Genomic DNA, 22,807 nt, shown 5'->3' with positions numbered 1-22,807 from the left:
CAGAGTAGCACACAAGGGCAGCCCAAGCCCTGCCTGGGGTGGGAGAGGTCCCATCTCAGCTCTTGCCCCCTTACAGAACAGACTTAGAACATTTGCTGTGTCTGAGCTGCTGTTTGACCTCAGCTTTGCTTAAGCAAAGCAAAAGTCCAATTTTCTCTATTGCCTGAGTAAGATGGAAGACACAAACCCCTGTGAGGAATTTCCTACAAACATCTGCAAGATCAAAACCCTTAAAGGAGACGGAGCAATAACCTGGCCACATCAAGCTGTTCCAACTTTGGCATCTCTTGGTGATGCTGGGATTCTTTCCACAGTGCTCAATCACAGGGGTTCACCTCTGCAGGGACCAGGCTTGGTAACCCAGCTGAAGGCTCAATCCCCTGAGTTTTTAACATAAGGACTTGAAAGTTGAAAGTTTTTGGTGTGAAAGTTTTTAACATAAAGACTTTATTACTTTTAGTTCTATAAAAATGTACAGCTCATATCTCATGCACACACTCAATACACAAATGAACTGGAGCTTGTAACAGTCACTGTGCTCTACAGCAAGTGGTGTTTTAACCCCCAGGAATGGGTGACACCCACGGGCTCCATCCTCCCTCCCTCCCAGACTGCCCATTGCAGAGAGGAACAGCAGTGTCCCCCTGTCCTGGGTTTCACCTGTCCCCTGTGAGGGTGCCAGCACCCTGCCTGCAGACAGCCAAGGGATAGGAGAGGGGAGCAGGGAAAGCACAAGGACAGGGCCAGCCTGGAGGAGCAGCTGCTCCTGATGAGTTCCAGTGGGATCAGGCAGCTGGGAGATGGTGGGAGCTGGTGCTGGAGCTGGAAGCAGTGTCCTTCCCAAGACTGGTGGGACTCCAAGTGATCTGGCTGGTGCACATCCATCTCCCCAGCACTGCTGCAAGACAAGCACTTCACCTGAAGCAGACAAGTGTCCACTCCATCTGCTGAGGGGCCTGGGCAGAGATCCAGCTCCCATGGACATGCACAAGCCATCTAAGACCCACAACAAAATAGACAAGGCACAGTGTTTCCCAGTGCTGCCAAAAAGATCTCGACTCCAAGCTGCTCAAACAGGACATTACATACATTCAAAAAGCTATAAAACCTTTTTACAAAAATAACATTTCTAGTGTTTCATATAAAAATAATGCCTCAGTACATCACCTCACGAGTTCCAGCTGCGCACAGGTGGGGTTCACGGGGAGGTGGCACTGGCAGAGCCAGATTTACCCTCTAGGAAAATCAACCCCAGACAGAGTTCCACAGCTGAGCTGCTGCACAAGGAAGGATCTCACTCCAAATTAATCATTGAAATTCATCTGATTGCATCCCGTACTTGCAAAGGCCGAGAGGAATCCCTCAAGTCAACAAAATGCAGAAGTAAGGGATGTGTGATGGAAAGCAAGCACAGTTGTAGTTTGTCCTCTCCCCCTGCAGGGCTGCATGGATGTCCTGAGGGTGCAACCTGACAGATCTAACAGGCCACATTCCTCAAGCTCTGCTTTATAGCTGGCCCATCATTTTTTATGATCTTGCTTATTATTTTCTTCCTTTTTTCTTGCTGATCTTTCTTTTATTTTCTGCATGCATATTTGTACTTAGGGATCGGATCCACTGAGGTTGGTTAGGATCTGACCCTTGATGTGCTTCTACTTACAAAGTATTATATCACAAAGACCTTTGCACGCCCCAGTAGAATTCATCCTGGAGACGAAGTTTAATAAGGGCTTGACCACAGATAAAACATAACACTTATGTACAGCAATGTCAGGATGTATAAAAATCAAAATCAATTTGGGGTTTAAAAAAGCCTGGTTCTGTTACAGTGCTTTCATAGGCTGGTGATCAGTGCTATCCAAAATGGAAAAAGTAAAATATGGCTGAAGTATAGAACCATTAATAGGCATTTTGTGCTACTTTTTTTTTTTTTTTTTTTTTTTTTTTTTTTTTTTTGTGGATCAGAAAATGTGCTTATTTCTAGAGAGAAAATGAAATCAAAAGGATGTTATATCTGCTGCAGTAGAGTAATTCCTTCATTACTATATCCAGGATTGCCTTTAGCTCCACATTTCTTGGATTTTGTGCTTGCAGAGAAGAGCAAAAATGTTCCAATGATAACATAGGAATTATGCAAAATTATTGGGTGACTTCTTGATTTCTCCCTTTTGTGAAGATTCATCAGCACTATCCTGCCATGGTGATGGATGCAGCTGGACACAAGGTGCATCAGCTGGCAGAAGGGATTTATTGCATTGATTTACCAAGAACCAGCTCTCAGAATTCATCTGCAAGAAGAAATACCCATAGCTGCTAAAAGGAAGGGCCTGATTTCAAGGAGGAGATAGACAGAGGATATAGATAGAGGTTGCCAACTTCTCTGAATAGATCTGTAGCACTGACCTTCAGTCCCCTCATCAGATGCAGTGTTGGTCAGCTATTTCTGAAAAGCTGGGCTATCCCTCGTGTCTCCAGCAAGAGAAAATGATGAGTGAATTCCACCAGCCCAAGGAGAGCCAGCACCCAGCTGGGCACCAGCTTCAGTCTTGGTCTGACAGAGCAGAGACCTGAAGTGCAAAGAAAGAAGCAGCAGAGAGTTTAAGTGCAAATTGTGTGGGTTTGGTGCTATTTCTCAAGGTGGCTGAGCCCAAGTCCAGCAGTGTGGGTGGGTGAGTGGCCTCTTGCCTAGGCCATGATGAACCACAGAAAAATTCCCAACAGAGACTTGGAAAAAAACCACATCACCTGGCAAAGAGCAACAGCAATAGAACAGCCACAGCCTTTGTACAGAACAGTGGCAGTAGAAAAGAAGTGTCTATCTTATTTCCAAAACACTGTGATTGGTCAATGATAAAGTAGATATATTATTGGGCATTCTGCTCTACCAAAAAATCAGTTTTCTCTGTGATTTTTATTCCCATGCTTGCTTCCTACTGGTCACCAGTTCAGCATGAACAGCTTTCCTGGATCCACACACATACAGTTGATGCCTGAAATGTCCATGCCATGAAGCATTCATATTACTTCCATTGGATAGACATTGTCTTGATGTCCTGCCTGCTGGTAGAGCAAGCCCTGCACCATTTCTCTTGACGTTTCTTCTGGTTTGACCCCAAATTTCAGATACACCCACACAAGAGCAACACTGCCAGCCATCAGTCCACATACCACAGAAACTGGGATGACAAAGTGCATTTGAGATTTTGACAAGAAGCTGGGCAGAGGCAGATTGTTGGGCCTGACTGTGATCACCTGCACTCTGGCTTGGCCTGACAATGCCTGGTGAGTAAAAACTACTCTGTCTGAAGGCTCCTGCTTCCCTACAGGCAATGAATGATCAAATGTTGTAGTGCCAAACACATTTGCAGAGGGTCTAACCACCCTGTTGGTATGGACAGAAGAAGCAGCTTTGTCTATGGCAGTGGTGGAGCTCAGAGTAGAAACTGAAGTAGTCTGTGGTGTTGTCTCTGTGACTGTTGTGGTCTTCATACGGTCCCAGATGGAGGGGAGACCTGACCTAGACCTGCTGGAAGCAGTGTCTGGTGTGTTGGCTCTGGCTCTTGTAGGGTCCAGGGATCCACTGGTAGAAAGTTCAGGTTGGTTTGATCTTCCAGCAGCAGCCCTCAGGTGTGAGTTTGAGTCAGGAGAAGCTGTATCTTGAGCAGTGGGGCCTGGGGTGGGCTGGCTGGAGCCCACGCCTGCTGCAATGGTTGCTGAAGACGCAGGAGAATTTGAGGACTCTCCCTTTGCTTCTGGAGTGACCTCAGGGTGTGCAGCCTCTTCCTGTGTCACGGGGGTGGATCCTGCAGGGAGCTGGGTGGGGTCCTGCTTGCCCAGTGGGGGCTGGCTGGACACCTCTGTCGTGGCAGCAGAGGCACGTATTCTCTCCCTAATTGTTGTTCCAGTCCCTTGGAAGAAACTAGTTGGAGCAGTGGCTTGGGATGGAGCCAGTTCTGGAAGACCAACGTGTCTCTCAATGCTACCAGGCTCTTCTGCTGAGGTGACATCATGGGGTGGCATCACTGTGGCTTTTTTCCTGTCCAGTTTGTCTCTGATCTTCTTCACCCAGTCTTCAGATGAATTTGCACAAATCTCCTTGAACTTCACAGTAATAAGTCTGAAAATAAAAAGGGATCACTCACTGAATAAAGAAAACACTGGTTCAGGTGATCAGACCTATGGGGAAGGTGTGTAGATAAACAAACACCAAGTATTGTCTGGATGATTCATTTCAGGAAGGGCAGGCAGGTGCCTCTGATATCTGACTGAATGAGCAGCAGCTCAACATGACTCACAGGTGAAGGGTTTTCCCCTAAGAAGTTTTTCACTTTCAAAAGCATTGTCCTGCTTGGACACAGAAAGCACCAGCTGCCCCAGGGCACACATGCATGGAAGGCAAAACCCTCTGATTTACTGGGTGATGTGAGACTTTCCAAGGTCAGCCCACTTTCACCTTCACTTTGGAGCCACCCCCTGGGCTGCAATAAAATGGTATCAATGGTGCATGAACTTCAGCACAAGCACAAAACAACAATTATCCCAAAGAAAAGAAATGGAGCGTTTCTCACTTCCAGACAAGCTCACAAGTCTGGATCTGCCTACAGACAAAAGATCTGCTTTCAGAGGAACACATGAGCTCTATTCTTGCATTGTTCCTCTGCCCTGTCCTACCAAGTAAATCACTCAGTCCCTTTGCCCATCCATTTAGCCCTGATCCCACTTGGAATTTGGGCAGCACTTACATGGTGGCACTTCGTCTGCAGCTGGGCTCGGTCTCGCGGTAGCTACTGATCAGCTTCTCTGGTAACCTCCTTGTAAAATTTCTGCACTCGTTTGAACACTTCACAGGTGCTTTGGGTTGCCCTGAAATAAAAATTTCACCTCATTAAGTGTTGGCTTTTTATCAGGGCCTCTCAAAACCAGCACTGTTTCATTTCTCCCTTCTCCAGGGAAGAGTCCAAAGCTTGCCGCAAAGGTTTCCAATGCTCTTGCCACAAAAGTTTCTAATCCTGCTGAACTGAGATGAAGACAGATCCTGATGAAGACAACAGCACCCACACATGTAATGGGATACCCAGAAAACTGGGGGTGGGGGGAAGCACTGTGAAAACTATGGACTTTTAGGACAGCGTTTCAGCTTGTCCTGTAGGATGTCCAAGCCCCTGGACCTGCAGGTCCTTTCCCCTTTGGCTACCAGGAGGACTGGTCTCAGCACAATGCCCAGAAAATGCATTTCTTCATCCCCCAAAGACCTGCTGCAACCCTCACAAGTTGGCAAGGGTGCTCTGCTCTCTCCCTATCAGTCTTATCTCTTCCTCCTGTGGGACTTCCCCTCCAGGTGAGCATCCTGCCTCTCTGCTTGCACAGTCTCTGAACGCCCCCTGAGGTCAGAGAAAAGGGGAAAAAGTGCACAGCAAGAACCTTTTGGGGAATGATGCTTCACTCCCACAGGTATCTCAGCAGCCCAGCTTCCCAAACACATCTTTTCAACCTCCACCAGAAAATACGGTTTTCAGTTTGCAAAGTGTAAAAATAAAACCCCTCTTGACCCCTTCAAGGGGCAAGGCCAGTCACACCACTGGGGCCCATTCATGCCTGCATCTACCTCCAGCCTCCCACAACAGGCACTTGCACAACACATCCTGCCAACTTGTTCCTGACAGCCCTGGGGACAAGATTTACAAAAACAAGCCCTGATTTATCTGGGGCCTCTGTAAAGAAAGAAATTGGAGTCTGGTTTCAATCAGACTGTCTCTTACAAAATGTTGCCTCTGATTCCCAAATGAATGGGGCGAATTTTATGCAGTTCAGTTAGGAATGATCCAGGTGCCAGGTACAAGAATGAGCATCAATGCAAGAGCACTCTGAATAATTTACTGGAGAAAACTCTGGTTGCAAAGAAATCCCAAGCAAACACTCCTGTGGCACCTCTACAGAAGCCCACTTCCAACTCTTGGTCAAGTCAAGCTAAAGCAAAATTCTTTTTTCACACAATAATGTATTCTGTGGCATTTTAGGGTCAAGAATTCTCTGCTGGGAATTCAGGGCAGCTGTCTTGCCAATCAATTCTCATTAGCCAGAGGATATTCTGCTGGTGCCTTCCACTTTCAAGAGCACAGTTCAACAAAACAGGCACAGTGGCAAGAGGGCCACACCATCCCTCTGGGTGGCCAGGGACGTGCATGGTGGGAAGCAGTCCCTGACTGCTCCCAAAGGCCCTGTTAATCTGTTCCTTTGAGAACCCTGAACTGATTTTGCAATTATTGGCACCAATACAAATGGTTTTCATTTGGCTGAACTCCTGGAAGGTTTCTCCCAGAGTGGAGGAGCTTGGAAAGCACCTTCCAAGGACAGAGGGATGCCACAGGGAGCATGGAGCCCTCCTCCTGGGGTACACAACCTCGCTTTTCTGAGCTGCATCTGAGTCTTTGCCAAAGGGATCTGGGAATTTCTCCGCTCAGAACCACTGCTCTTAGGAGCCATTGGCACCTGCTTTTCAGCACAGTTCCTCAAAAGACCCAGGGAGCTCCACCAGGCCTTTAGCAGAGGCAGCCCTGTATCCTCTTCGTGGGGGAAATGGATGCTTGGCCATGGGTGAGCAGAGTGAGGCAGTGCCAAGCACAGCGGGTTCCCAGGGCAGGGTAAGCTGCCTGGTGTCCCTGCTGTCCCCTTTTCTCGGGCCAGCCCTGCAGAACCTGCCCAGAGGCGTGAGCAGGGAGGAGCTCCATCCCCACCTGCCCACGGCTCTGGCGGCAGCAGGACGGATCTCAGGGTCTCTTTGCATCGTGGGAATAGATCGGGCCTCGGTTGTGGGCAAAGTCCAGCCTTGCCTGCGGTGCTGAGAGCCTGCGTGCCAGCCCAGCACCGCCGCCCTGCTGAAGGGCTGCCCTGGGCAGCGGCGAGTGAGCCGCAGACTGACAGCCAGCCCAGCCCGGGCCGAGGAGCCCAGCACGGCCCGGAGCTCGCAGAGACCTTTATCCAGAGAACACATCTTTATCCAGAGAACAGATCTCTGTCCAGGAGAGCGGCTGCCCTGGTACACACGCACTTACACACTGCAGTGACGAAGCCCCCGCCTCACAGGCATGGCCGCTCCGGCACCCTCAGGACAGCGTGTAGTCTCCTCGCACACTCACCCTTGGCCAGGCTGCAGTCTTCCTGCCACGTCCCCAGGGAGGTGAAAAAAGGGGGACAAGAAGTACTTAATGCTTTTTTTTTCCCTAATACAGGCTATCAGGAAGTGTCTCCGGCACTCTCCCCGTCTGCCCTCCGGCAGAAGCCATCTCTGGGCTGCTCGGGTGTCCCTGCGGCCACGACTGCGGCCATGTATTGGCTTCCCCCCGCACCGCTTCCCGAGCCCAGCCCGATCCTGCTCGGAGCTCTCCCGCATCCCGCAGCGGTCCCTGCAGCCCGATGCAGCGCCACCGGCCCCTTCCCCTCCCGATCCTGGCTGTCCCCGGCAGCCTGGGGACAAGCGGAGTGTGCCTCACCTCCAGCCAGGCTCAGCAGGCACAGGGCCCGCAGCAGCAGCATCTGCAGACAGGCAGCCTTCATGTTACCGTGGTCGGCAGAAGGAAAGGCAGGCAGGGAGGGATTACCGGCAGTATTTCCCACTCCCGGCTGCTTATTGCATCCTCCGGAGCGACACGGATGCTGCCGCTCATTCCAGGATGATGAAGCGCCGAGACAGAGCTTTAGCTGTTATTCAGGTCCTCACACGTGTCCAGGATGACGACAGGAGGCGGAGGGAAGAGAGGGAGAGGGAGGGAATACGATTCCTTTGGCGCGGGATGGTCCCTGGAATTCCCCGCATGTACTTACCGCTTTTCCCAGCACACGCAGAGCAGCCCAGACTATTTGGCAAATTATTTATGCAGGGACTTTCAGTGGTCGGCTGCTCCCTCCTCCTGTCCCACCAATGTGGCTCTTGCCAAGGCGTCACTGTCCTTAGGCTTGTAAAGCTCTCCCCACCTCCAGCTCCAGCACCCCGCTGCTCAGTAAGCTCATTAATTACCCGAAATGCCAAAGCAGTTATTCCTTTCCTTTTTGGCAGCCATCTTACAACAGCAGCCATCAGGCCAAAAGAGACAGAATTTGCTGGGCAGGGTTATGAGTTCATCAGCTACACTCTGATCCCGGGCCAGGTTGCCTCTAAGGAGCATCACCCAAGAGAGGGATGAGCAGGAGCCAGTGGCTCTGCAGGCAGCTCCTGTGCCCTGGCCGTGCTGTCTGCAGCGTGTGCTCGCTAGGACAGCCTGAGATCCATGAGCACAGGGGCTCAGACACCGGGGTCCTGCTGCTGCTGGAGCAGGAGAGGAGACCCCAGCTCTGCAAGAGCCAGGCTGTCTCTGGGCTTTCCGGTGCCAGCCCCGGGCAGCTCAGAGCGGACACAACAGCACTGCAGGCACATCCTGCACCTTTACTTTCTCTTTTCATCTCTGCTCCCAGGAGACAGAACAATTTTCCCCTGACAACTCCCTCAGCTGAAGGATGAAGATAAGCTCAAGAGTGAGTCTGTGACTGCCTCAGAAATCTTTTTTGTTGAAGTTTTCTTAGGGCTGGAGGAAATCTGGCATCTCTGTGCTGTGGGAAATTCCAATGGTTCCATTCAGGATTTTAGTTTTCAAAAGAGAAAACCCCCAGGTTTCCATATAATGCATTTGGTGAAAATCCCAGCCTGCGACTTCAGTTTTTGCTTATACTGTATTAGAAGAAAAAGCCCATTTCAAGGAAATGAAATAATAATTAAGGCTTGAAATAGTCTGTTTGATCTAGCAAGAACAGAACATGCTGAGTTTGTTGGGATGTTTTCTGTCCCTTCCTCAAATGGTGTTTTCTCAAGGTCAACAGGAAACTTTTGTCCTAGGAAATGGCATTGCCTGAAGCCATTGGGCACCTTGGCTGCTGGAAGTGATGGCACAGCCTACATATTCTCACATCTCCCCTGAAGAGACAGGTTCTGCATTTTCTGCAAAGGGTTTGCTGGCAGAGATAGGTAAAACTGAAGAAGAGCTCTGACATTCAGCTAAGTGGGAGTGCTTTGTTTGCCAAAGGCAAGACTTTCCATAGGCATTGCTGTTTTAAGGCACAAACTGCTCTGTGGCAGATAATGCAGCTGCTGTTCCTCTGCAGGTTGGGCTGGAGGTGTTTTACCTGGCAGAGGACTCCTCTAGGTCACTTTTGGACATCTCCATTTGCTCCAGGTGATCTCAGCTGGATTTGGAGGTGACATCTGCACAAGGAAATTCTGCAGCAGGAGTGTGGGGGAGGGCAGCGTGGCTTTGTGGGACACCACAGCCATCAAGTGGGTAGCAGTGAGGGCCTAAGCCACCATCAAGCCCTGTATTTCCCACCAAAAGCAGGACACAGAGGCACAGCAACTGCCTCCAATGGGAGCAGGCAGCTCCAGTGAGTAGAGCCAAACCCAGGCTGCAGCTGGCAGAAAACTGGCACCATCACTGCCAACCCACTTCCTATAGCACCCTCCCATCCCATCCCATCCCATCCCATCCCATCCCATCCCATCCCATCCCATCCCATCCCATCCCATCCCATCCCATCCCATCCCATCCCATCCCATCCATCATCCCACATCTGCTCCTCCACACCAGACCCTTACCACACTTCTTTGAGATCTTGCAGCATTGAAGAACCTAAAGTCAGAGGATCTGATGTATTCCAGGAGATATTCCTGATATAACTCATGGTAAACCACATGCATTTTGTCATTCTGACATGTGGGAATCCTTAAAATCAGGGAGTTTTGGGAAAGCTGCAAAAGGCAGGCTGCTTAGCTCTAATCACAGTTCTGCTGTCTCTGAGGCCTGCCTTCTGCAGCTTTCCCAAAACTCTCTGATTTTAAGGATTCCCACATGACAGTGAAGGATCTCAGGACTTCTCTTACCTTCCACAGATTTTAGCTTCTTTAGTTACAGTAGGAATTGTCTGGGCACTTGTTTTCTCAATTTCTTCACTGTAGTTTCCAGGAATAGCAGGTTGGTTTTCAGTGTAGATCTGGACCTGTAGATGAAATTGTGATATGGATGAGGGCAAGCAGGCAGATGACCACCAGTAACTACAGTATGGCTGAGGAAGACTTGGAAACATGGACAAGGAAAAAACACCCACAAACATTCACCTGTGCTCCTGCCATGGAGTGTGGACATCATACACTGGACACTGGGCACCACCAGGGAGTTCTGCAAGCTCTGGGCTCTCCAGCACTGCCCCAGGTGTGATCCTCAGCACCCACAAAAGGATGTCACACCAGACAGTTCAGTGTCCATGCTGGAGTCTGCGCTCTCTGCCTCCAGCTTCTGCTCTGCTCTAAAGACATTTTTGCAGCAGGACAGATGTTCTGCTACCTAAACACCAGTTTTGATGCACACAAAAGGAGAACAAGGTCTGCTGGGGACATTGGTGACAGGCACCAGGCACGCTCAGAAGCCTGATATGATGTCATCCCCTAACCTTTGATTGCTGCAATCCTTAGGCAGGAATTCAGTTTATTGCTCCAAACCACAGGTCAAAGTGCCAGATCCCATCTTACCCAGGAGATACATAAAAGCAGCTCCAGCATTTCCCAGCCACCACAGCTTTGGCAGGGTATTGGTATTACCAGTATTGAGGACAGGACGTGCCTTGGCTTGTCTGGCCCCTGTGGCTGAACCAAATGTGGCCACTGTGGTGTTTCACCCCAGAGATACTTTTGGCTATGCTGTGTGTAAAATGGGTAATTCACACCTACGGGGTGATATGGATGTAATGTTTTATATTACTAAGAAATACTGGCATAAAGCACACAAGTCTGAGCTAGGGGGTTGCCTCGCATATGTTGAAACTTCCACTGATAAAACTTCATTTACAAGCTAATACACATAGCTCGACTGAGATTCAATGCCAAGTTCCCATAACTCAGTCAGGGATGTACATCACTTCCCCGAAATCCCTGCCTCGAGCAAAATAAACTGTATAAAAACTGCTGGGTCGGTGTGAAACACAGGGGACCCTATGGTGTGGTGGTCAGACCTGTGTCTCAATCCCGGGCTTGGCACTGTCCTTTTCTTTGTGGCTGGCTCAGATAGAATTTGATCACTAAATAAAAACTGGTTTTAATTTTAATTTGGCTGGATTAATTCTTCCTATAACAGCTAGCTGGATGTTGCAGCTGGGCTTGTGGAGACAAGTCCAGACATACCAGAGCTCCGGTGGCAGTGGGATGGAGTTTCCTCTCACAGAGGGTCTGCTCCTCAGGTTTCCCTCTGCCAGAGGAGCTTTAAGGCAGTAGTGAAGGAAAGGAGTCGGTTCTGATGGAGGGTTTTAATCCAGAGCTTTTATTCTGGCCTGCAGCAACTGAATGCAGCAACTGCTCCAACAGAACTCTCCCTTGTTGCTCTCCCTTTACTTGGGGAAGGGGAGGAGAGAAGGCATAGGGAGCCACCAACCAGGTATGGGAGAGGAGCTCTCAGGGGACAAAGGACACCGGGATGGCCTAATGCCCCCTGCGGATGTAGGGCATATTTTGAATCTGCCCAGGAATTCCAGGAGTGACAGACGGTGCTGGCAGGGGTCAGGGTGAGGAAAGGAGGAGTGATTGACACACCTGGGAGGAAATCTTCAGGGGAGAAACCCGGGGTTTGGGGATAAACCATGAAATCACACTGCAACACCAGGGCTGTTCACAACCAGCTTGAGCTGTGCACAGGGTCAAGGTCCTCACGGTGGAGGGAATATATGACTTGTGCCTGAGGAATTGCTCGTGAAGGCAAACAGCACCTTGAGCCTGCAAAGCTTTCTATGCAAAACAACATATAAAAAGAATGTGGGATGTGTCCTAAACAAACAGGAAATGGCCCCAGAACACCTCCCATCTCCTTCAGGGAGTTTCCGTGCGGGAAATCTTTGCTGTTTGGTTCTTTGTGAAAGAAATATATTTGTATTCTTTGAAATAAGGTCAAGACTGAGAATTAAAAGGGAAAGTAAGTGAGAGCTAGGAGCCTGTATCTGATCTAAAAGATGCCAGAGTGGATCAGAGAACAGGTACTGACTGCATCCTTGTCTGCCCACAGTATTGCCCTTCATCCCAGAGGCTTGCTGGAAAGAGGCAGCAGGAACATTTCATTTTTGGGACAACCCAGCCAGTGTTGGTGCTGCAAGGGAGACACACTGACAATGACTCCAGCTCTGGACATAGGATGGGATTCTCTTTCCCCTGACAAATCTCCCAGCTGCCTCGTGGCAGCTCACCCTCACACTAACCACCTCTCCTCAGTGGTGTTGGAGCTCAGATGCTGCTCTGACACAAACCAACCCACCAACCCCTCTCTTCTGGCCAAGGACACCCTTGCCAAACTCAGGAGAAGGTTCCTTAGAGCCAAATATGGCCTCTTACTTTGGAGATGCCCTTTGGAGAAGCCTCTGTGCTTCATGTAGAGCTCTTGAGCCATTACTGTAATAAGGGAGAGAATTAAATTGCAGGGGATCAAGAAAGGCACCACACAATTTTGTATTTTCTCACATTTAAGAATAAAGCAGGAAATGAAAAGCAGATGTCTGGACCTGTCTGCAGCCAGTGTCTCCACAGGGGACAGAAAACTCAAATTTTGGAAGTACTCACCACTCTGGGGGTTGTGTTTTAAGGGAACTGCTTTATGTAGAAAATGTTTTCAAAAGTAATAGAGAACATCCCACTGGCTTTCACTTCTCTGAACACAATGGCTTCCTCCTTCTCTGTAAATGAGAACCAATTTGAAGTCCAGCACACAGTGCAAAGTCAGCATCCCAAGGCAGCCAGGCTGTGGAATGCAGCTCTTCCCCTGGCAGCATCATACCTGAGCTGCAAACTGTAGGCTGATCCCAGTGGGACATTGCAGGGAAAGGTGCACACCTGCAGTGGGAATTGGTGTCTCTCCTTGGCAGCTGGAGCAGCCTGGACTGAGGAAAACTCATCCTGTGTCCTGTGGACGCTGCCAAGGGCTGCACTCTCTGCTGCAACAAACAAGGTTCAAGTTGTTTGAAAATATTGTGTCTAAAGAAACAAACACGGAGTTCTTCAGTGCTCACCATGGTTATGCTCTTTCTAAACAGGGAAGAGTCTCTTCCCTCCCTCCCACAGAGCAAGGCAGCCATGGGAGCAATCTCTTTCCTAGGAAAGGGGATGGGGAACTCTTGGGAAAGGTGCCTGCATGGCAGAGGTGAAACCTGGGCAGCTTCTCAGCTGAGGAGAAGGAGCATGAAGGGACTGTGCTGGAGCAGGCTTCCCTGAACACATCAAGCCCTTGGTGCCTGCCAAAGTCCCTGAGGAGCTGGGGAGACATCCTGATGTCCCAGCCCTTCTGTGTAGCTGCAGATCCTGAAGGGAACAGTTCCACAAAGCTGGCATGATGGAGGAGAGGCAGAGGATCTGTCACCCCAGCTCTGGGGCCCCAGGAGGAATGTGGAGCTGCTGGAGCATGTCCAGACACCACCAAGATGCCCCGAGGGCTGGAGCACCTCTGCTGTGGAGACAGGCTGAGAGAGCTAGGTTGTTCAGCTGGAGAGGAGAAGGTTCCAGGGAGACTTTAGAGCCTTTCCAGTACTAATGGGACCACAAGAGACTTGGAGAAGGACTTTGGACAAGGACATCGAATGACAGGACAAGGCAAGATAGCTTCAAACTAGCAGAAAGCAGGGTTAGATTAGATATCTGGAATAAATTCTTCCCTAGAAGAGAGAGGCGAGGCCCTGGCACAGATTATCCAGAGAAGCTGTGGCTGGCCCATCCCTGGAATTGTTCAAGGCCAGGGTGGATGTGGCTCTGAGCAACCTGGGACAGTGGAAGGTGTCCCTGCGCATGCCAGGGAGTGTTGGACTAGATGGCATTTAAAGATCCCTTCCAACCCAAGCTATTTCTGTGTTTCCATGCTCCATGGAAGGGCAGTCTCTTGCCACTGCCCTGCAGGGAGGAGAGGTGAGAATGGCAGCAACAGTGGTCAGGAGGTCAGAAATATCCACGTGCCACAGGAGACCACGGCTGCTGTTGGAGCTGCTGCCAGGCTCTGCCTTGGCACAGGGGTGGCTGTGCTCTGCTTCATCCCAGAGTGATAAAGGGGGCTCTTCCCTACTTTGCTTCCTGGAAAAGGATTCTTCTGAAGCCCCTGTGGATTGCACAGAAGATGGGCAGCAGTAAAGTGCCATGGCTCTGCTATTTCACCTCTGCCAGAGCCTGCTGCCTTGGCTGTGGGAGAGGATGAAGCATGTGCCTGTTTGCAGCAGCCCTGTTTACTCCTCCTTCCTCCCATGTCAGCAGGAGCAGCCAGTGTCTGTGCAAGGCATTCTCATGTCCAGGAAGGAACAGCCAGGTCCTGGCCCCAGCCCTTTGCCTGGGGTGCTGTGAGTGCCCGTCTGCCACAGAGGCAGCCCCCGGGCCCTGTGCCAGCACAATCTGCACCTCTCCACATCCCCTCTTCCCACTTCTCCATCCAGCGTGTCTGCACACGCTGGCAGTCTCAAAGAAAGGAGCTTACCAGAAGCAGCTCTGTTCTCGGAAAGGCTCACCTCTTCCCACCTCCTCTGGGCAAGAGATGTCTGAGAGCATTCCAAAAAAGGCTGCAGGAACTGCTAGACATGAGGCTATCATTAAGCCATGATGGTGGGAGAAGGGGAGATTCCCAAACCTTTCTCCAGTGGAGCCATGGGGTTGATCCCCAGCAGTGTCTCCAAAGGGGCTGGTGGTACCTGTGTGCCAGCCCCAAAAACAAGGGAGGCTGCCACAGGCAGTGCTATGACCTGACAGATGTCAGTGTGCTGGGGCACAGGCAGCCCTGGGCTGAGCTGAGCCCTTCCATCCCAGCATGTTTCCTACAGAATGGGAAATCACAGCCTTCCAGACTGGAGCTGTGGCCCCACTCGTTCCGTGGCTCTCAGCCACAGGCATGCGCCGGTGCCCGGGTTACACAGGCAGCAGCCAACAGCCCCAGGAGCCTGCACGGCTCCTGCAGCCAGGAAGCCTTTCCATGGCCCAGCACAATAAACGGGCTGGGCAGAAAAACAAGCCCAGGCAAACATTTCCCTGCCCAGGTTCTTAACCCTTTTCTAGCCTTGCTGGTTCCACTGAGAGACCAGTGAATCACTGGACCCATTCCCCCTCCCACCCCAGCTTTTCTGCACCCCACGTTGTAAGGACAGGGTGTATCCTCCCCCTCTGCCTCTGTCCAGGGGCTCCACACTCCTGTGGGTTTCAGCTGGGGAGCTGCTCCCTCAGCAGTGCATGTAGATGAGCAGAGCCAGCCTGTTTCCAGGGCAGCATGCTTTTGCCTTAACCAAGCTTTCTTTCTGGAACCGTGACAGCATCATGCCTGTCTCAGTGCCTGATGCATGAGATTCTCGGGCTCCTGACCTGCTGTCGTGACTGTGGGTGTGTTTTTAGGGTCAATGCAGCTGTACTGTCACCTAAAAGAGCGACAAGTGCCAGACATTAGCGTTTTGGTGTTGGCTGGGAATAGTTAAAAAAAGAGGGTGCTGTGGATAAGGGTAAAAGAGATTCCTGCCCCAGGCTATGATTCCTCATATCAACCCAAGGAGGCAGCAGGGAAGAACTGAAGAAAGCAGAGATGAGGTATGTCTGGGATTCAAAGTGTTAGTTGGGGAACAATTTCCCTCCCTAGGACAGCGCTGATATCAAACCATGGCTATGAGCAAAAGCAGTCCTGTTCATAACTGTGTTCCAAAACAAAATGAAGTGTCTGCACAAAGAGCAGACGTGTCTGTGTCCCTTCTCAGTGACCTGGAGCCCAGAGTCCTCCCTCCGTCCGGGCATCCTCCCTGTCCAACCGCAGCCCAGGACTCCCGAGAAATGCAGGCTCACCCACTCTAGGCCAGTGGGGTGAAATTTAGGGACCAAGCCAACTGCAAGGAGCAGCACCTCCTGAGGGCTCCCCGAGCTGGGACAGAAGCAAAGGCTGTCTCTGGGAGAAGCTGCCCCCCGAGCCCCCGGCCATCGCTGGCCGCCATCCGCCGGGAGGAAAAACCATCAGCAAAGGACGCGCCTCTTCCCCTGGGCACCCACCGGATGGCTGATAAGGAACAAACCCACCCACGCCTGCCCCTCCGCAGAGTCCTGCACTGCCCCCCAGCCCTAATGTGACAGGCTGTGAGGAAGCGACACGCGTCCTTTGTCCTTTTCTGCTCTCGGAAGGGTCCCGCGGGCCCCGAGGAGCTCACAGCACGCTCTGCCCCCGGGCAAGGCTCCTGCGGAGCTTCCCGATTTCAAGAGCCGCTCTGGCAGCCGACGATGCCATCGTGCGGCAGGTCCTGCTGCCTCGGCTGACACATCCGGGCCAGCCGGGTGACATTCACTTTCCTTCTGCTCCCACCAAGAAAACTTATAAAGCTTGATAAAGGACAGTTTGGATATTGACAGAGATTTGGTTCATAATTTCAGAAAATGGGGTTACAAATGTCATGGAAAAGGTGGGAGATGATAAGTGCCACCAGGCTCTGAGAAGTCTTTTGGCTTGTGAGGCTGCACCCACAGCAAAAGGCTGTTTTGTCTCAGGGTCTGTTTGTTCTGGGGGTTTACTTCTATGAATCTTAACTCAGCCACTAAAATAGGATCTACTGATGAATCAGGGTGGGATGGCCTCATGTTCTTCAGTTCTGAAGGATGTCACAGACTGGAGACACCAGAGTATCCTTTGGGTCTTCATGAATGGGATTCTGGATTTTCAGAGTTCCATTGCTGCTCCTTCCAGGTGAGCCAAGACATGGCCAGTGGCACAAATGATCCAGACATTCTCTACAATGGCTTCTGGATCCCAGGGCAGAGTGGTGGAACATCGTAATTGAAAGTTTGTCAGAGAGGCAGAGAAACCTCTGTGAGTAGCCACTGTGACTGGGCCCGAGCTGTGTTAAGGCTGGAAACTCCCCTCGTGTCCCTCTCCCTGCCCCATCTGTTGTCCAGCAGAGCTGTGAAGCTGCAGACCCCCTCCCCACCTCTTTGTGCCCTGCTGCTGTTGGTGGGGGCTGTCCTGCTGCAGTAGGGAACCCTGTGTGATGTTTCAGGGACAGTCCAGCATCTTGCCTGGCTGTGCCACCAGAGCCAAGTTAAACCAATGTGCATCTAAAGCCATGAGGGTGTGCTGATTTCCATCCCCTTTGTGTGGCAGTAATTCCTTCTGTCAGGTTGGACACTCACCTGTGCTGCTCTCACCAACCTGCCCTTGGGCACCTGGCATGTGGAGGGCAGCTCAAACTCTGCCTGGAGCTTCGAGAGACACGGCTGGTCCCAGCTAGAACAGGCTCCAAACCAGCTGCTCTGTCTCATCTCCTGTGTGGAGCACAGATCCAGCCCAGCAGTGGAGTCAGGGCAATTCCTCCTCCCCAGCCACAAATGTCCCTTTGCTGACTGGAGCTCATTTGACTGGAGATGTTCTGGTGCTGGGACTCTGTCAAGGAGATCTCTGTGTTCTTCTGGGGAGGGGTCTGTGAGGCCAGACAGAGAAAACAAGTGCTAATTAAGAAGAGAGCACTGAAGCTTGGAGCCCTTCCTGTGCACTTCAGTCTTGGCACAGCGCTGCGTTCTTGCCTCCCTCGGACTCACCCAGCAGTGACATCTCCACATGGGGGGTTGTGAGTGATGTGCAAAGACGGAGTTAGGGGGGGTTCTGATAAATCCTCCCCAGTCTCTGCAAAGGTCACCAGCTCAATCCAGTGAAACTAAAGAGGAAACAAATGCCCAAAGAGCAGAAATCCCCATACATGTCACATCAAATCACAGAGAAGCTAATGGGACAGAGCCACGTGGCTACAGCATGTGCATTCTGCTCTATATCATTAATTTACTGATGTTAAATATTTCAGCAGGTAACTTCCAGGGCTTCCAGAACTGTCCTAGTGGCTGTGATCACAAATTATTCATCAGTAGCAAGTGAACAAGAAAAGCCTCTATGAACAAGTGCATTTCTGAGGCTCTTGGTGTTTTTTACCTTACAGCTGACTCCCTCTGCCTTCCAGAAGGAGATGTCTCTCACCATCAAGCAGAGGCTGGCCAGCACTAAGAAGCTGAATCTGCCCAGATTGTCCAGCCTTAATGCAAGCATGGATAACCCATCACAAGGTGACCTTTCCCTGACCTTTTCCTTGCTGTTTGATGTGATATTTGAGGAGGGTGCCAAAAGAGCTGCTTGGCTTGAGCCTGCTCAGTGTGGTCCAGCAGCTTTTGATCAGCCCAGGGCAGAGGTGGAAGAGCCACTGTTTCCCCAGTGTGGGCTGGGCAGATGTACTCACCCAGAGTCTGTACTTCCCTGGGGATCAGTGCAGAATCTTCCTCCCAGCACCTGAACCTCTCCCTGCTCTCTCTGGCCTCTCCAGTTCCAGCAGTTGCCCTGGATCACAGCTCACCTCAGCCTTACCCTCCAGAGGTGATGTTTCACAACTACACCCCTGGTGAGGTCTGTGGAGTGCCACTGGCTCTGAGGAACAGGAACAAGGTAAGTGCTGGGACATGGAGGTTTAATGCTGTGCTGAAAGAGGAGAGCAGAGAAGGGTGGTTAAGGGTGGCACCAGGGCATGTCCACCTGTTTCCACAAATGGCAAAACCATTATTCCATGTCTTTCCCCCAGTTTCCTCTGCTGGTAAAGATCGCCTTGGAGAGCTCACCTTATTTCCAGCTGGTGGGCCCCAATGACGTGTGCTGCAAGGTGCCACTGGGCCTCTCTACGATCTTTAATGTCCTCTTCACCCCAGAACAAGGTGAGTCTGGAGGTCCCAAGAGATTGGTGTCTTCAGTGGAAATGAACCTGCAAGGCTGGATTCAGGCATCTGCCCTGGATTTTGAGGACCTGTGCTGGTTTCAGTGGAATTGCAAGAGATCTAGAACTGAGAGATACTCTTTGTCCATGCTGAACATGGGGATAAATGTCTTGTGCTGAGACAGTTTCTTTTCCTGCAGGATTATTTCCACCAGCTCCTCTGCACCACTGAAAGGGAAGAGTTCATTGTGCCAGTTTGGGCCATTGGTGCCCGAGCCATCCTGGACTTCCCTGGCCTGCTGGACTTCAGTCTGTCGGGTCAAGTGCAGCACCCAGAGGACTCTGCTGGTTGGAAACCAGGGCAGCTGTTACCAGCTGAGCACCCAGAGGTGAGGCAGCTCAGCTTTTGTTGTGCAAAACACCTTTGGGTGATAACAGATTTGGTAAAGAGCAACAAAAGGAGCCAGAGCATGGGAGCTGCTGCCCTGCAGCCCTGGCTGGAAATGGGCAGGATGTGTGGGGTTTGCTCTTGCTTCTCATGTTTTCAGCAGGATGCAGCCTTTGAGCTTTCTCTGTCCCAGATTTCCTGGAGGGTGCTGGAACATGTTAGTAGCTGGCTTGCACCCTCCTGAGCACAAGCACCTTCTGAAATGGTTTCCATGGTCAGCCAAAGAGACCTGTTCTCTGGGAGGGCACAGGCACGTGGCTTTCCATGGTCCTCTCATCAGATGCCCCATGTGAGCTGTGCTGTGGACAGCCTGTGCTGCTCCTGTCAGTCTCAGAAGACAATCACTGTTTCTCCTGGCTGAACTGGAGAGGGTAATGCATTTTTGACACCATATCTGCAAGGAAACCAGTTCAGTTGGCTGGTGTTGAGTTGAGGGTTCTGTGATCCCGGAGGTCTTGCTGTAGGAGCTGAGGTCAGGAATGCAGCACAGACCTGCTGCCTAACCTGGGGCAGCTGAATGGCTTTGATTTTTTTCACTGGGAAAACAGAGGTCGAAAGGCAAATTGACTTTTCTGCTGTGAAACATGAAGGTCAGAGAGGAGCTTCCACCAAAGCTATTTAAGCAGGCTCCTCAGATGCTGTTCAAACATGCAAATATGACTGTGCAAATATGTAGGCAAGAGCTTGTAAATCCCTGCACAGTTTTTCTCTGGGATTTCCAGATCTTGTTTTGTCATTGCCAAAATAAATACCCAATAAATTCTGGCATCTCTTTACAATGTGCTTGCAAGCTGTTCTATGGAGGGATACAGAGCATGTTGGATCCTGCTTGATAGGGATTTAAAGAGTTTATGAACTTCAGGAATTAAATATTGAAATAGATTAAATAGAGCCTGGGTGCAGTGACAGGGGGAAAGATGGAGCTTGGGAGCTGCTGATTCTGTACAGGGTTTTTCAGCACAGAGATGGAGCTGCTTTAACCTAACAGACTGGGTTTATTGGCATAGTAAATGATGTTTGACATCAGCTATTACACCATCACTAAAAAGTAATACACATTAAGATTAAATCATATTTGGGTTTCTTAGGCTTTAACTGACTGATGAGGCAGTTTGATTAGCAATATCTTTTCTGTCTTCCTTGGGGTGAGACGTAGCTTCTAATGAGATCAATTTTTCCAAAATCTAAGGATTTAACAATGGCAGTTCAGGCACGAGTGGACAAAAGAAAATTTGTCTGTAGAAGATAATGATACCATGGGACTTGAAGTCAATTGCAGCCTCCTTGCACATGGAATTTACCAAAAGTGCAGGTGCACGGTACTTTGAGAGCCTTGGTCACAGAATTGCTAGCTTTGCTCACTTGTCAGCTCTGTGCTAAGCCAGTGAATGCTTCTACATGTGATCACATGGAATTTCACTTACCTGAAGGACTCAGTGAAAGAAGGACAACTGAGTGGTAAGAACCTGGAGGACTGACATCAGCAAACCTCATTTACCAATAAAGAGAAAATAATGTTGCATGCAAAGAAATGTGTGAATGCTGAGCTCTGTACCCAAGCATGGTGCAAATTTCATGAGATCCTGTGCAGTTTTTCTCTTCTCCCAGAAGAAGCTCTTCAAGATGGAGAACTGAATTCTGTCCACCTCTGTGAAGCACCTGGAGCTTTTATAGCCAGCCTTAACCACTTCTTGAAGTCCCATCATGTCCTTGCCACTGGAATTGGGTGGCTAATACTCTAAACCCTTATCATGAAGCCAATGACATCCTTATGATGATCATGGATGACCGTCTGATAGCAAACACATTACCTTGGTGGTACTTTGGCCCAGATAACACTGGGGGTTGTGGCAGACTCATAGAGAGAAGACTCTTGGTCAGGTGCAAACTGTATGACACTGATTATGTGGATCAATATCACTAAACTTATTGCTAATACAGTATCTTAATATTGTCAGTATAAAATATATGCAGGTCTAAAGAGCTATCATATGAGCAAATATAGCTAGAAACCCACAGGTTTACAGTCTTTGGCACTGCAGAACTCACAGGGACAAAACAACAAAGCACCTCTGGAGCTATTTCAGGATTTTACCTTCAGACATAATTGGATTTTAGTCAGATCTGCAGTCAGAGGCACTAGGAGGCTGCTGGGACATGCAAGGAGCTCAAGTGACAGAAGGGGAGGGTGGCACAAGCCTTTCAGCACTTGCTACTTGCTAGGTGCAAGGGAACCCTGCAGGGCACGGGAGAAGAGGGAGAAAATGCAACAAACAAGGTTTGATGGGGATGGCTCGGGGGACAGATCACCTCCTTGTGCCCAAGAGCTCGAGCCTCCAACCCTGGGGTGCAGGGTGTCCTCCCAAGGACTCATCAGGCAGCCCCAGTACAGCCTGATGTGAGCACAGCTCTGCTGCTAACAGGACTGGCCCTCTGCCAGCAAGAGCCACGCTGAGCAAATAAAAGCTCTTTTGCCAGCTGCTTTGTAAATAAATTTCATTTGAATATATTACTTGCCTTGATTTTATAAGATGACACAACATTTTACTTGGCATAGTCAGCAGGATGTCAATGGAGAGGTTTCTGGGGAGTCAGGGGTGTGCCCCTTTAGGGATGGAATGGGTGGAGGAGGAGGGGCTGGACCTGGAGGAGGTGGGAGAGGCACAGCAGTGCCACCGCGGCAGACGAGGACTGGTGAAGAGCGTGTGTGCCACCTTGGGAGCGTGCCTGGTACAGCGCAGGCACGCTGTGGTTATTCCAGAAGACTGGAATAGAGAAACAGCTAGAGACAGATGTCTTAAAAGAGCTAACCGGGAAGGAGAGCAAATATGTTTATTGGAACAAAGGATTGAAACGAAGCTGTCAAAACAACAACAAATCAACAACCGAAAAAACCCCCAAAAGCCAAAAAAAACCAACAAAAACCCCCAAACAATAGGATTATCCACTTCTGGATGGTGATAGCTGATGTGGATGCAGGGGACTCGTATGGGCATATCTGGGGTGATTCTGATGAACATATTTCTGAAGGATTAGGGGAGTTAGAGGAAAGAATCACAAGGCCTCTTATTTTAAAAAGGTCTGTAGATCCACGTGGCCGATGTTCCCTCTACCTCTGTATGCCCAACCCCATGAGGAGACTGGAATTTGGTGCATTACAACCTAAACTTTTGTGCAGCCCAGGGGAAACAAAAACTGAGCATTGTGGAGAGTCTCTGTGCTTGGGATCGTGGGAAGTGACAAGGAATGGAGCAGGTTTGGGGCTCCTGGAATGATTTTGGGCGATGGACCAGCAGATGTGTGAGTGGTTTAGGTCAGTTAAAGAACCAGCAAAGGTGCCAGGGCAGAGGTCACAGCACCAAGGCTGCCAGAGCTCCGAAGTGTTTGGACAGGGCTCTCAGGCACACGGTGTGATTGTTGGGGCTGTCCTGTGCAGGGCCAGGAGCTGCACTCAGTGATCCTTGTGGGTCCCTTCCAGTGCAGGATAAACTCTGATAAAGGCAGACACTTTTTCTCATGCACATTTTCTCCCATTTCCTGCTAAATTAAGGAAGTGAGCAACCATACCTCAGGGAATCAAGAGGTTAATTCTGTAGGAAGGCATCTTACTATGCTAGCAAATAAACCTTT

At 50.3% G+C, this 22,807-nt stretch overlaps 1 protein-coding gene across 1 annotated transcript; it reads right to left on the bottom strand.

Moving 5' to 3' along the window:
• Positions 1–2,905: 2,905 nt before the first annotated feature.
• Positions 2,906–7,730, bottom strand: LOC110476305 (uncharacterized). The gene is made up of 3 exons (XM_021541159.3): positions 7,491–7,730; positions 4,743–4,863; positions 2,906–4,117 (listed from the first exon to the last, which is right to left on the bottom strand). The coding sequence occupies exons 1-3, from the start codon at positions 7,552–7,554 to the stop codon at positions 3,016–3,018; spliced, it is 1,287 nt and encodes a 428-aa protein (XP_021396834.2). The 5' UTR covers positions 7,555–7,730; the 3' UTR covers positions 2,906–3,015.
• Positions 7,731–22,807: the final 15,077 nt, after the last annotated feature.

This window comes from Lonchura striata, chromosome 13, assembly GCF_046129695.1.
Source record: "Lonchura striata isolate bLonStr1 chromosome 13, bLonStr1.mat, whole genome shotgun sequence".
NCBI classification, from domain to species: Eukaryota; Metazoa; Chordata; class Aves; order Passeriformes; family Estrildidae; genus Lonchura; species Lonchura striata.
The sequence above is the reverse complement of the archived record's forward strand: the minus strand, read 5'-3'. Positions and strand labels throughout refer to the sequence as shown.